General features: G+C 38.3%; 1 protein-coding gene across 1 annotated transcript; it reads left to right on the forward strand.

Moving 5' to 3' along the window:
- Positions 1-648: 648 nt before the first annotated feature.
- On the forward strand, positions 649-12,678 carry LOC105007040 (sterile alpha motif domain-containing protein 9). Its single transcript, XM_029118395.2, has 5 exons — positions 649-1,116; positions 5,490-5,787; positions 6,003-6,068; positions 6,346-6,397; positions 6,593-12,678. The coding sequence occupies exons 2-5, from the start codon at positions 5,522-5,524 to the stop codon at positions 11,492-11,494; spliced, it is 5,286 nt and encodes a 1,761-aa protein (XP_028974228.2). The 5' UTR covers positions 649-1,116; positions 5,490-5,521; the 3' UTR covers positions 11,495-12,678.
- The last annotated feature ends 845 nt before the right edge of the window (positions 12,679-13,523 follow it).

A 13,523-nucleotide genomic window follows, 5' to 3' on the forward strand; every position in this document is an offset into this window, starting at 1 on the left:
TTCGTCTAGCCATCACAATTTGACCCCTGTTAAAGTCGCTCAGATCATTATGCTTGCCCATTTTTTTTTCACTTGCTGCCTAATATATCCCACCCACTGCCAGGCGCCATGAGAACGAGATTATCAGTGTATTTCAATTCATCTGTCAGTGGTCATAATGTTACGGTTGATCGGTGTAGCTTTTGGTACAACATATGCTGCCATCCAGACTCTATTCTTTTCAGGGAAAGCCTTGCTTATTTCAGCAAGACAATGCCAAACCACATTCTGCACACGTTACAACATCATGGCTCCGTAGCAAAAGAGTCTGGATGCTAAACTGACCTGCCCGCAGTCCAGACCTGTCACACATTTGGCATATTATGAAATAAAAAATGTTTGACAGAGACCCCAAACTGTTGAGTAGCTGAAATCCTATTTCAAGCATGTGAAAACATTTAACTTTCAAAACGATAGCAATTGGTCTTCTCAGATCCAAAACGCTCACATAGTATTGTTAAAAGAAGAGCTGATGGCAGATAGTGGTAACGATGCCCCTGTCCCAACTTTTTGGTTGGGACAGGGGCAACATATTGCTGGCTTTGTACTTTTTTAAATTAAATGTAGGGATAAATGATTTGCAAATCATTGCATTCTGTATTATTTGCATTTTACGCAGTTCCAATTTTTTGGAAACGACATTGTTTAATTGGGTGGTTTGGTAGAGAATTACAAAAGGGCAGCTGGGAGTCAGATATCAGGTAGGCTACGTGCCACCCCTGAAATCGGCCCCCTCCATTTTCATTGGCTCTTAATGATTTCAATCACAAGACATTACGCAAGATCCTTTATACTGTCAATCTGTCTCAACAGTTTATTTCCCCCATTGCGCTGAAACTAACTGCAGAATAAAATATTTGTTTCCCCTCCATGCGATGTGATAGCATATTTACAGACATAGACTGTTTAAGGCTTTTTCTATTCTCAACGAGCGGTCGAAGGCTGGATATGCTGGTACCGAGTACTGGACAGTATTTAGGCTACCGTTTCGCGGAAGAATAAATCTTGCTGTACAGATGTCCCATTCCTGCTTTAAAAAAATATATAAGGATTACACGCTCTGCGACGTACCACGAGGTATGTTTTGATAGTTCCCTGGAATTGCATGTCTATATAGGATACATTAATTGTAATTATATTTGCAAACTAACATCATAATTGTAGTTGAAGCGTAACAAGCCAAAATGTGTACCGTCTTCACTTATTCTTAAAGATAGGGTCGGACGTTCTTGTGCGTTTACCGAAAAATATTGTTTAATAATAAAGGCCGCGGAGGGACTGGTGCAGCAGCAGGCCCAAGTCTAAACAACAACGTCTGGTTTGTTCTACTAATTCCTAAGTAGAATTTCGATTGAAAACAAAGGTTGTAAAAGTATGCCAGGCATTTATAGAATACATCAGATTTTATTTGATGGGTATATGTCGATCATTGAATAAGTTATTGATTTTCAAATATGTTTATTGGCGAATGTCTGTATAATGCGAATATAAAACCAATTGTAATTTTGTATTAATTACATTTTCATATCTTCAGTATGGAGTTAAATAGAGAGTGTGCACTTGGAACAGTGTGCACTTGGGACAATTTGCCTCATCAGCCCAATAAGGTATATCTGCAGACCGCAAGTCGGGGCGTTACTTAATATGGGGGTTCCTGAATATTAAGTTACGCCCTCTGATGTTCGCTATTGGTCAGTTTAAATGGGGGTTCCTGAATATTAAGTAACACCCACTGATGCGGGTAAACTGTCACACTGTAGGGCAAGTTGTCACATTGGATTACCAACAAATAAGAACACAAATAATTAATTGTGAATCAAATTCAACTTAATTGAAGAACTCAAAATAAAACAATAATTTCTAGACATGGTTAAACATTTACTGGCCAGGGGCCAGTGAGACCTAACGATGAGCCAATGGACAGTGTCAGTTTCCCCATTTAAATTCATAGTATCGTATTAAAACGTTTGCCAGTCATTGTCACTCTTCCCACTTCAGTTTTTGCATCTGTGGTGCTTATCATGTGTTATTAATACACATGATAATACCGTGTAAATAATCCGGCGCCTCTTAAAACATTTCCGTTTCTTTCCTTTCAACATAGTAGGTAGCGATAATGCACCTTAATGCTGGTTGCCAGCTGCCATAAAACAGAAAAAAGACTACTCAGTAAATAGCTACCACAATTTGTGGCAACTACTACCGCGCAATGTTGGTGTAGATTGCAGACGAGAGTGAGACACTCTACCCACAGCCGAAAAAAGTTAGCTCGCCAGTGTGGGAGTTTTTTGGATTCTGTAAAAAACACAGGGTGTTTGTAGACACCCCAGTCTGCAGGAAGGGCCGACCAACAGTAACCGCAAAAGCTAGGGAGCAATACCACAAACCTGGTCACCCACTTTCGCCGCATTCTATAGAATTCGCCTTTGTAGGGAGAGTAAGTTGCAGTTAGTTTGCTTGCCCTGACACAGGAAATGTCACATTAAGGTCTTCGTAGTGTTGTTAAAGCCAAGTTATCATGGCGTTGGACTTAACAGAACTTTCTGGCATTTTCTTGACAGTAAATTCAGACAGTGTTTCGCTCCAGCTTGAAATATGATAAGCTAAACATGCTCGTCTTCTTTAATACATTTTTTATTTCAGTTGACATTGTATTGATGTTAGGCCTTTTGGATCTTTTGTTTATCAGTTCCGCTCTTTGCCTTTTCACTAACCATAATTGTAATTGTTGTTTTTGTAAGCTTTTAATTTGTACAGTTATCATTACAGACTCTCTCCACCTAATTAATTTGCCAAAAAAGAGACAAGACACAAAGTAAACAAAGTTAAAGATGAATTTGACTGATAGCATTATTATAATTCTTTCGAATTTTCTATAGATAATGCAATAATATCGTTACCGTGAATAATTTTGGTCACGATAATCATGTGGTGAAAATCTGATATCGTGACAGCCAATAATGCAATTTTTAGATTAGATTAAAATGCATTTTCATTGAACAAGTCCAAGTACAGTAAAATCTAAGGAATACGTACAAGTACAATTTAAGGAAACTACGTTTTTCTATTACGTTAATACACATTACGTTAAAAAGTAAGTGACAGCATTCGTTTTTCTATTCTTTACTTCTTTGGACCAGCAAATTGGTTTAGGTCCTACCTAACCAGTATAACTCAAGTATGTTATGTTGGGGATGTCAAGCACTCTTGGAAATCAAGCAAATAAGGAATAGAAATGGTTTTAAAACAGGTAAAGAGAAACCAACCCCCCTGCCGAATGCTGACCAGTCCAATTAAAGTGGTTTGTTTTTATGAATAGTCGTTATGTGCAATATGTGTATTTATTAATGCTTTTAAGTGCTGTTCCTTTAATTTACATTGTGGACACTGCATTGTTGCATTGTGTCTGTTACCTAAAAATAAAATCCACTCCAAAAGAGAATGATCTCATAAGTCAAGGTGTGGTTTTATAATTGTCAGCAAATGAAGGTGTGTGAGTGCAAACATATACAGCATCATACGGCGAGTGACCGGCCAAACTGGAACTAATGTTGTGGCTAAATGTATAGAGGCTGATTCATCAATCAATCTATTGTGTATTTTATTTGCCCTACCCAGGCCGATTTGCAGTCTAAAAACCCAAAGATAAAGCAGTGAGACTATGAAAAAGTCAAATGACATACGTTTGTACCTGTGGAGTCAATATCTAAATGTTTTGGATTTTACTTTCCACACTTTCTATTTTAATTTCACCTTGCTATGTAGATAGTTGTAAGACTAATCATACTGAGTTTTACTGTACCATGTCTATTGTGGTTTAGTTTACTCACTCTGTTAATCTCTGTGGAATGCAGAAAAACCAGTTGTCATTTCATGTGTTGTTTTGTTTAAAGGGATAGGCAATGCAAGGGTATGTATCACGGAAGCCCCTAAGTTGCTTTACACAATGCTATTGGTTTGTCATAGCCAAATGCTATAAGGTTATTCAAATCACAGTCAAGTTGAATTGAAAATGTAAGAAGCTGGAATCACATCTTAGTTATACTGTTAAATGGAACAGTGAAATGTCAATCTTAGCATCTGTGAAGCCACTGCTGAGTCATCGATGGGGAGGTGTTTTGTTATCGTGTCGCTGAAAGACAGGACAGAATAGTATGGTTTCTTTGATCTGCTGCAGATATATAGACTGGAGACTTGTTTCATGGGAATGGCAGAGTTCATCTGTTGACGGCCACACAGTGTGCAGTACTAAGTTCCTGTTTCTGCAAAGCTACTGTAACTTCTTTTTTTATCATAGGTATTCATTTCGATCTTAATCTAGGGAACCTATTGTGATGGTCAGCATTTTTGTTTAAAATATTAATCCCTTAAATAAGCTCTTAAACTCTTTATCAAAATATCTTATCTAGAGGCATTCAAAACAAAGAACACAAACTAATCCATATGATATATTTACATTGTTTATTTAACAAAAGGCTGTTTGACTAATGGGCCGTCATTCTGTTCGGTACTATCCAGGTATACGTTAGTTTACTTAGTTGGTGTAGAAAGTAAGGCATTCAGTTACTTGGTTACTTTAAGTCCCAAAAGGCTGACGTTTAATGGGATATTGTATAATTACATAGTCATGTATATAGTCACTGTCAGTCACCAGCATATAACATTATCAATTGTTATATAGCAACAGTGACCAATCCTAAGCATATACCATAATGAGAAACAATATTTGCATTTAGTTCTTTAATCAAGAATCTCTTAAATCAATAAATACTTTTTTATTGCATGTGCCTACACATTTCCAGGCCAGGCTTAATGTATGTACAGACTTCAGTACTAGATAGAGCTAGTGCAGTGAACAATAAAGAACAAAAAAACAGCTGTGGCCTTGTACACTGATTAAACATAACTTCTCAAAAAATAAAATGTTAGACACATTGCAATTAGAAATCACTTTGCAATAATGTACATAATTCAATAATGTTTCATGACTTCTTTCAAAGGAATAATTACTAAATCTCTTTTGAAATTATTCAGAATAATTGCGTTTAGAAACCGAACATGTATTTAGACGTTAATTTGCGATCAAATTTGGTTGTCAAATTTCGTTAACCAATTTGTTAACCAATGTTAACTAGTTCAATGTTAATCCCTTATCAAGAAAGCCCCTAATCAATTCAATGTTACACCTTTTGTCCAATAAATCAAGATATCTTAAGCTGGGAATTGACTGAAAATTGGAAGATGTTTGTTTGTTGCTGACATGTGGGATGTTTGGCTTCTGACTATTTAGAATACACACCCTGTTTATCTATGGTTTTTACATATTTAATCGTGTATGTCTTTGTCTTGTTTGAATTATGCCTTTTAAAGAAAGAGGATGAGCTTAGGGAGATGCACAATTTTATAAATGACTAAAGCGCTGCTTCTCTGTCTTTGTTTCCTTTTGTCAGGAATTTGAATGATGCTTTCGGGGTGACAAAGCATGGCTGAGAACACTTCATCTCCTGAGGGTGCAGAGAGTGGGAAGAAAGAACATGTCCAGCAATGGCTACAAAGTAGTTGTACCGTCTCACAGCAGTATATGGACTTATCGAATAATGAGGATGTTGTAGGGACACATCCCTACTCCGGTCCCAAAGAGGACAAGCTGGTCCGGGAAAAGAGGGCAGAGTCACCTACCTGTTTGTCAGTAAAGAGTGATAACTCAATGGATCGGCCGGTCAACTTTTCCAGAGGGCGTGGTACAAGGTCAGAGCCTGTGTTTTCAGTGTTATCTATCCATGTAATATACCTGTTATCTACAACATAATGATGAATAGACTGGGGGACATTCAACCTAGTTTAGATTTGTTCACACTGCACATTAGCCCTGGGCTACAAGCCTTTAAGCACTGGACTGAGGGAGATATCCATAAAATTAGGATAGGATTGATTAAACACATCCCCAATTACTTTCTTCCAAGGGATGGAGCAGACTCACCCAGCTATCTGTCAATGAAGAGCGACCGGACAATGGATCTCCATGAAGGGTAATTTATGATGTGTATTTTTTTTTTACATTAATTCCTATGGAAAATGTACTCTCTCCACATAGTAGGGGTGTCAGGTAGTCCAAAAGTATGTCTCTGCAAAAACAAATCAAAGCTACCTAACTAGTTCTTCCTTATCGTATCAGCATTTTTTATGTATTAACTGTCCATTTTTACTGTCCATTCTAGAATGCATGTTTAGCCAATTTAATTTTCAAGTTATGTGTTTTCATGACCCACCGTAATATACAGTATGTCTTTGATGCCATTTGTCTAGAGTGAAGAGATCAGACACCACAGTACTCTCTATTGGTGGAGTGCATGCAGTGGTATGTTTGCAATTTTAAGCAAAACATTTTTTTAAATGTATTTTCAGTAGAGTTTTATTTTTTAGATAAAATACAACAAAAGGTTCATGATGTGGTAATTACCAGATATGAACAATATGTTCAGGGACAGTGACTGATAATTGGTTTAAAAACATGTTATATGTTGATAACAGCTTTTATTTCTTGGGTTTGTAGCCTGCAGAACATCATCGTCAGAACAGAGTTGATGAGGTCAACAAATTCCCTGAGAAAATTGAAGACTGGTCTAAAGAGCAGGTGAAAAAGTGGCTAATTAGTAGCCTAAAACTCCCTGAGGTTGCAGAGAAGCTTTATGACCAGGAAGTGTCAGGAGCTTGCCTGGTTATCCTTGAGCTTAAGGATTTGACTTATTTGGGTGTAACATTTGGGCCTGCGAAGCAAATAATAATAAATGTAGAAATGCTGAGAAACGACCTGGAATATGAAGGGTGTGGCATGAGGTCCCCTATGAGTGACCTCTCTACCAGAATACATGAGGGTTTAAGATTAAAAGATGAATCTGATTCTGTAATGAAACCACAAGAGGAGACTCTGTTTGATGACAGTGTGAAATCGATGTCGATGGCTCCAAGTCTAAGATCTTCATGGACTTCAGTGGAAGAACTAAGATATTCAGATTCAGATATTGCATCCCCCTTTCAGCTGCCAATGGCAGATCCAATTGGATTGTGTGGAAATGTGGAGGACGCCGCAAGAAAAGGTGAAACGTTTGACAATTTTGGAACAGCTCACAATCTGGTGAAACAAATTTCTACCACACGCTCCTTTGACAAAAACGACCCAGCATTCACTTATACACAAAATGATTTCCTTCCAGCTGAAGCGAGTCCAAGCAATCTCATTGACCCAGTACATGAGTACAAGCTTCTGCCCGACACAGAGGAAGCCAGTGTGAAAGAAATCATGGACCAATTTAAGCAGTTTGTTTTTTGTTTTTCTGCAGCCTGCATGAACTCGCGTACTAATGGGACCATTCATTTTGGGGTTTTAGGTGGGCCTGGACTTAGGCATGGACAGGTGGTTGGGCAAAAAATACCATCTTTAAATATTTATACAGAAGAGTTTGATTTGCATCTCAAGCAACACTTTGGAGAAAACAGTAACATAGCAAGAGCATGCATCAGGCCTCCAAAGTTCTTTCAGGTTCAACGTCTAGGTGGTGTGTCTTCAGACAAGTGGGTGATAGAAGTTGATGTTGTACCAACTTATTCACAGATTCAAGAGAAGATTTTTTATACGTCAATAAAATCTGAACAAAATGGAAAGGAATGCATAACTGAATGTCTATTTCTTCGACAAGGTCCAAAAAGCATCAATATTCTTGCAGACGATAATCCCAGAAATCTACAGGAGAAATTGAGAAGTTTGACAGAGGAAGTCAAATCTTGGTCATTAGCACGCAAGTCAAAAGAAGAGAGCAACTGTCAGCAGCCCATCCAAAACCACCAAGGTCAGAGGCTGAAACAGTTGATAACCCATGGGAGAGACACCCTTGAAAACGCATTGCAAGTTATAGTTGTCACCAACAAGTGCCACCCCAGTCAACTTGAGTATTTGGGTTTTATGAAAGAGATTAAGTTGTTTGCAGTGCTTGAGTTTGACCCAGAATCTGAGGTGAACGGGACATGCCGTTTTTATAGAAAGGATCGCATAGCTAATCTTCACTACCCTCGAATGTACAATACTAATGACAGTGTCTCCACTGTCATCGGAAGGCTGAACCTATTTAAGCAGACTAGTTGGGTGTTTTGTAATGGTCGAGCAAATGAGGACAGTGAAACCGACAAACCTTTCTCTACCAGTGATTGGCTGAAGAAACGAGCTGGAGAAATCAGTGATATGATTTCCTTTCTCTGCAATCCGGACGTTTTGTCAAAAGACAGATTACTTGTGGTGTTCATGCTTCACTCAGGGGTCACTGACATCTCAAGCCCTATACTTGAGACCTTCTGTGCAATCTATCGGACTCTGGAGGGGGAGGATAATATGCTGTGCATTTGCAAAGATACAAATGTTTTCAGTCAATGGAGAGAAATGATAAACACTCGCTGTAAAGTGGACATCACAAGTAGATGCATCTACGAACTGAGCTTGAATGAAATCGATTGCACCATCAGAAAGATGAAAGAACCCCAGACTCGGTCCTCTAGAAGATATCTGCCATCTTCTGGTTCTAGTTCGGTCCTTCTATCAAAAAGAGACGAAGAGTTGATGACTGTACTTGATATCCTCTGTGAAAATGAATGTGAGAACACAGAAATTGAAACCAAGGACACCTTTGAGGAATTCCAGACTAACGTGGAGAAAGACTTTTATAGAGGCGGACAAGTGAGATGGTGGAACTTCTACTTTTCAGAGCAGCCAGGTTGCTTGCCATTCATCAGACGTGACAAGTATGAGGATCTTCACAATCTGATCACACCTACAGGCAGGTACACATCACCATGTGTAATAATCAACCTCTTCCATCCTCCAGGCTGTGGTGGGACAACGCTGGCCATGCATGTCTTGTGGAACCTGAGACGTAAATTCAGATGTGCCGTTCTGAAAAACACCATGGCACAAAACAACGAGATTGCAGTCCAAGTGACACATCTGCTGACATGTGGCAACGAGACACAGTCTACTCCTGTTCTACTCTTGGTGGACAACTGGGAAGATGTTGAAGACTTACAGCGATGCATACTGAGTGCCGCCAACGAGAGGAAAAAACCAGACACACTTATGGTGATCATACTGAACTGTGAGAGATCACAGGATCCCGCTGAGCGATCCAGAAACAGCCGTCTTGACACTGTGTACATAACCAACAAACTCTCCACCAAAGAGCAGAGATTCTTTGAGGTGAAACTGAAAGAGCTTAAGGGTCACCATGAAAAACCTGAGACGTTTTATGCCTTCATGATCATGACAAACAATTTCAGTGAGAAGTACATCGAAAATATAGTGTGCAACACCCTGAAAGACCTTGACACATCCAGAAAAGAAGGACAGTTACTTTCACTCTTATCTTTGCTTAATACTTACGTGAATGGTTCTTACATGTCTCTGTCCTTGTGTGAGGAGTTTGTAGGGATAAGGAATGCTCTGTGGGGGAAAGAGACCCTGGAGGACAAAATGAACCCATACTCCACACTTCTGATCCAGTTCAACACAGAGGAGCACGGAACTTATCGTGCAGTGCGTTTTCTACACCCAATGATTGCAAGTAATTGCCTCAAAGTCCTCAACAAAACATATGGTCTTCAACTGGGGGAAATTACAACCAATATGTTGCACTGTGACTTGATGTACAAATCTGGCATGGGTAAGGATATCCTGGTTCAAAACATCCAAAGTATGCTGATCACTCGGCAAAGGAAGGAACTTGGAGATGACAGAGATACACTTTTCTCTCCTTTGATTGAAGACATACAGACAGAAGAGGGAACCAGCCAAATCAAGGAAGTCCTTGTGAAAGCTACACAAAGATTTGACAAAAACGCAACTGTGCCACAAGCTTTAGCAAGGCATTTCTACCTGAAAGAGAAGGATTTTGAATCTGCTCTGCATTGGGCCAAGGATGCACAGCAGAAAAGATATAATTCCTACATTGCTGACACATTAGGGCAAGTGTACAAAAGCCACCTGAAAAATGACATTGAGCATGCTGAGGAGCTTACCCCAGAAGGGTTAGACAAATGCCTGAAACTGGCATTTAAGGCTATCAGGGCATTTAAGGATTCACAGGAACTCGCAAAGAAGGATGATTCAACAGATTCCCTTGATCTGCCAAACAGAAAGAGACAACGGACCTACAACACATCTGGGTATGTTGGTGAAATGGAAGTTTCAATCATTATTTTAGATATCATTAAAGATATTCCCTTTTTTCACAATAGTGAGGAACACCAGAGAGATAGAATGCTTCAGTTCCTTAAAAACAACTTGTCAGTGAGTGATTTTCATGAACCAAGCAACAGTACCAATGACAAATTCATTGCTGTGCTCTCTCATCATGAAAAGTTCCTTGTCTCTTTGAAGACACGGCTGAAGGAGATATTCAGTTTCTTTGAGAACTACTTCACATACTTTAAGCCAAGGTCAATTGAGAAGGAAACCGCAGAGGACAGAAACAAACGAAAAGTATCAGAGCACTTCAAGAAATATATGCATATCTTCTGTGCCTCCGGAGAAGAGAGAGATTCTGAAAGGCTCAGGAAACCAAAACTGAGTCTCAGGCAAGAGATAGAGGAGCAGCGCAGCTACTTGGAGCAAAAACGAGCAGATTCATTTGCTGGTCTTCTCCAGTGTTTGAATGAGAAGAGTGGGTCTCAAATGGAATTCATTTTCAAGAAATGGGAGTTCATATTTCACAACTTAACACGGATACCCATGGCCGACAGGATCAATTTCATCCTGGCGAACATTGTTCTTCACTCCATTAAGCCAAACTCAACAATGCTGAGAAGGTACGAGGAGCTGGTCTCACTTCTTAACGAAGCATTGCAAGAAGAGGGAACCCATTCCAACTGGACCGAGCTGTACTATCTCTCAATGTTACTGATGTGGCCAAGAAAAGACAACATGCTGGAGAGCACAACTACATTTAAAAACATCGGCACATATGTCACGTCTACAAAGAAATCCTTCCATCGCCGCTTCTCCCACATGTTTCCAGCGAAAAGTTGTATTGCACATTTCTACCTTGGGAAATCAAGAGGACTGAGACGTATTGTTCACAAAGGCCAGTTTGACCTGTGCTTGAACAAAGAAGGCTCACACAAACAGGCCTCATACAAAGACAGATACCCACACCAACATCAACTGTGGCAGAGTGGAGCAATATGGAGGGATCCTAAGATACAAAAACTGTTACTGCGGGTCAAAGGGAAAACAGAAAATGGGGACATTTATGTTCACTATGGGGGCAATCTAAAGATTCCTGTGCGTCCTGTCTACCTTGGTGGAGTCCGAAGTGGATGCAGCATGGAGGAGGTTTCCTTTTACCTTGGATTCACTATGGAGGGACCTGTAGCCTATGACATAAAGTATGAGAATGACTTACAGACAGTGTAGTGTGACATATTTTACCATTATTGACTGTGGTTTGAAAGTGCACTAGTTTCCAATGCAACATGCTATCATCTACAAAACTTACTATATAGTTAGAATTGGCCACAACTTGTGTGTTTGGAACCAGGAGAGGTGTAACGTCTTATTTTACTTGCTTGCGTTCAACAAAATGAATGTTCCTGTGTGGAATATACTATCATGTTTGTATTCACTAAATGTCTGTGTATTATAATTTTTTGCAATACAATTTAAATACTCTTACATGGAGGTACTTCAACAAAGCATCACAAATATATAGTTACTCTGTCAGAAATAATTTGATATGTGCTCTATTTGTAATGGTTTTATTTCACCTTTACCTATGGCTAATTACATCTATTCATTGTTTTAGTCATTTCAGATATTGTTTTAAGAGTATTACTTCAAGTTTTTAATGAATACTTTCTATTAGTAATTCAAATTGGTTAACATAACCATATACATAGTTATGTTTTGGTTCCAATCTGTGCATTCCTGATCTAAGATTTGAGCTACTGTGTTGAATGCTGTGCTAAAAAGTATCAGTGGTTTATTGTAGTTCCTTATAATAACATATCAGCTATGTATAGACAGACATCCTTTGAGTATCTGGCAGTGATGTGGTCTTAGCCAACCCTCTATAGCTGATGTGGATGTTCTGTATTTTTGTAAAAATAAAATATATACGTATATAGGAAATCAAACGCAAGAATGTAGTTAATTATTTAATATTTCTTCATGAATAAACTGAGTTGGGAAGGGTTTCCATTTACCCTGTAATGGCCTCCAATTTTGACACGGTTGAAGAAAGACTGGCTTGTGAGAAGACATATCAAGCATAAATACTTGAACAAAGCAGGTGAAGTAAAATATATATTAAATATATTAATATATTAAACTTCCACATAGCATTGTAAAGCAATGTTTAAAACATAATTGTATGAATCTGCATTGTGTTTTTGTAATGTTTGTAATTGGAAAAGAGAGGTGATTGCATGGAGGCCTTAATTTGTGTATATTTGTGTATACTTGTTCTATTATGATGTCCTGGAAATCAATTATGATCACAAAAAACATTCACCTGCATTCTTTGCACATTACTGAAATGTATCTGATATTTGCAGGTGAATGTCCTAAACTTTGCCTTTATTAAAGCACCTTTATGCTTCTCTGGCTGTTACATTTGTACAGTAAAGGTTTTATTTTAATGTTTTAACTATTTTCTGCAGGTTGCTAGACACTATTTACCTTCATTTATACAGAGATCTCAACTGAGACCAAGGTCTGAAGGGAAAAATGCTGTCAGTCAAAATCATCTTCAACTTTGTTTGATGTGCTTTTTTCTCTTTTTTGGCTAATGAATTACACTAAAAATAAGAATGTATGGAGGTGGAGAGAGTCTGTAACCATACCTGTACAAATAAAAAAATAAAAGCATACAAAAATAACAATTACAATTAATGGATAGTGAAAGGGCTACTGATAAACAAAGATCCATAAGGCCTAACACCCAGTGGAGGTTTTGGAAAAATACAAAACATTTTCACCTAGTGAATAGGCTACGAAAAGGCGTTAATCCAAACACTAGTGTATAGGTCCGGTGTATAGCTGTATAGCCCATTTTAGTCTTACGCTTTTTCATCAACTCACTAACATGTTTTAAAATATTTTAATCTAAGCAAATCCCAAAGTATTTGTAAGAAGCAACACGTTCTATACAAGAACCGGGTATTTCTTAAAAAGGCTATGAAATTTGTGGTGTGATATCACCCTCAAATGGACTACCAGAGAATTGCATAGAAAATTACTAGAACAAATAAAATTACTTATGTTTGTAAATATATAGGTTGCTATATATAAGTAATAATAATACAAAGAGTAGGCAATTTAATTCAAAGACCACATGTTACACGCTTAATGCATTTCTTTTCAACTTTGAGCTAAACTTTCGAGAGTTTTTCTATGCGGCAAATATCTAAATGAAAGCGAGGCCAACGAGTTATCGTTTAAATTA

This window comes from Esox lucius, chromosome 25, assembly GCF_011004845.1.
Source record: "Esox lucius isolate fEsoLuc1 chromosome 25, fEsoLuc1.pri, whole genome shotgun sequence".
Classification (NCBI taxonomy): domain Eukaryota; kingdom Metazoa; phylum Chordata; class Actinopteri; order Esociformes; family Esocidae; genus Esox; species Esox lucius.

Excerpts from the sequence above, each read along its gene's own strand:
- LOC105007040 (XM_029118395.2), top strand. The coding sequence starts at position 5,522 with ATGGCTGAGAACACTTCATCTCCTGAGGGTGCAGAGAGTGGGAAGAAA. Across the intron at positions 5,788-6,002 it reads TCCAGAGGGCGTGGTACAAG|GGATGGAGCAGACTCACCCA; the intron begins GTCAGAGCCTGT and ends CTTTCTTCCAAG. Across the intron at positions 6,069-6,345 it reads ACAATGGATCTCCATGAAGG|AGTGAAGAGATCAGACACCA; the intron begins GTAATTTATGAT and ends CCATTTGTCTAG.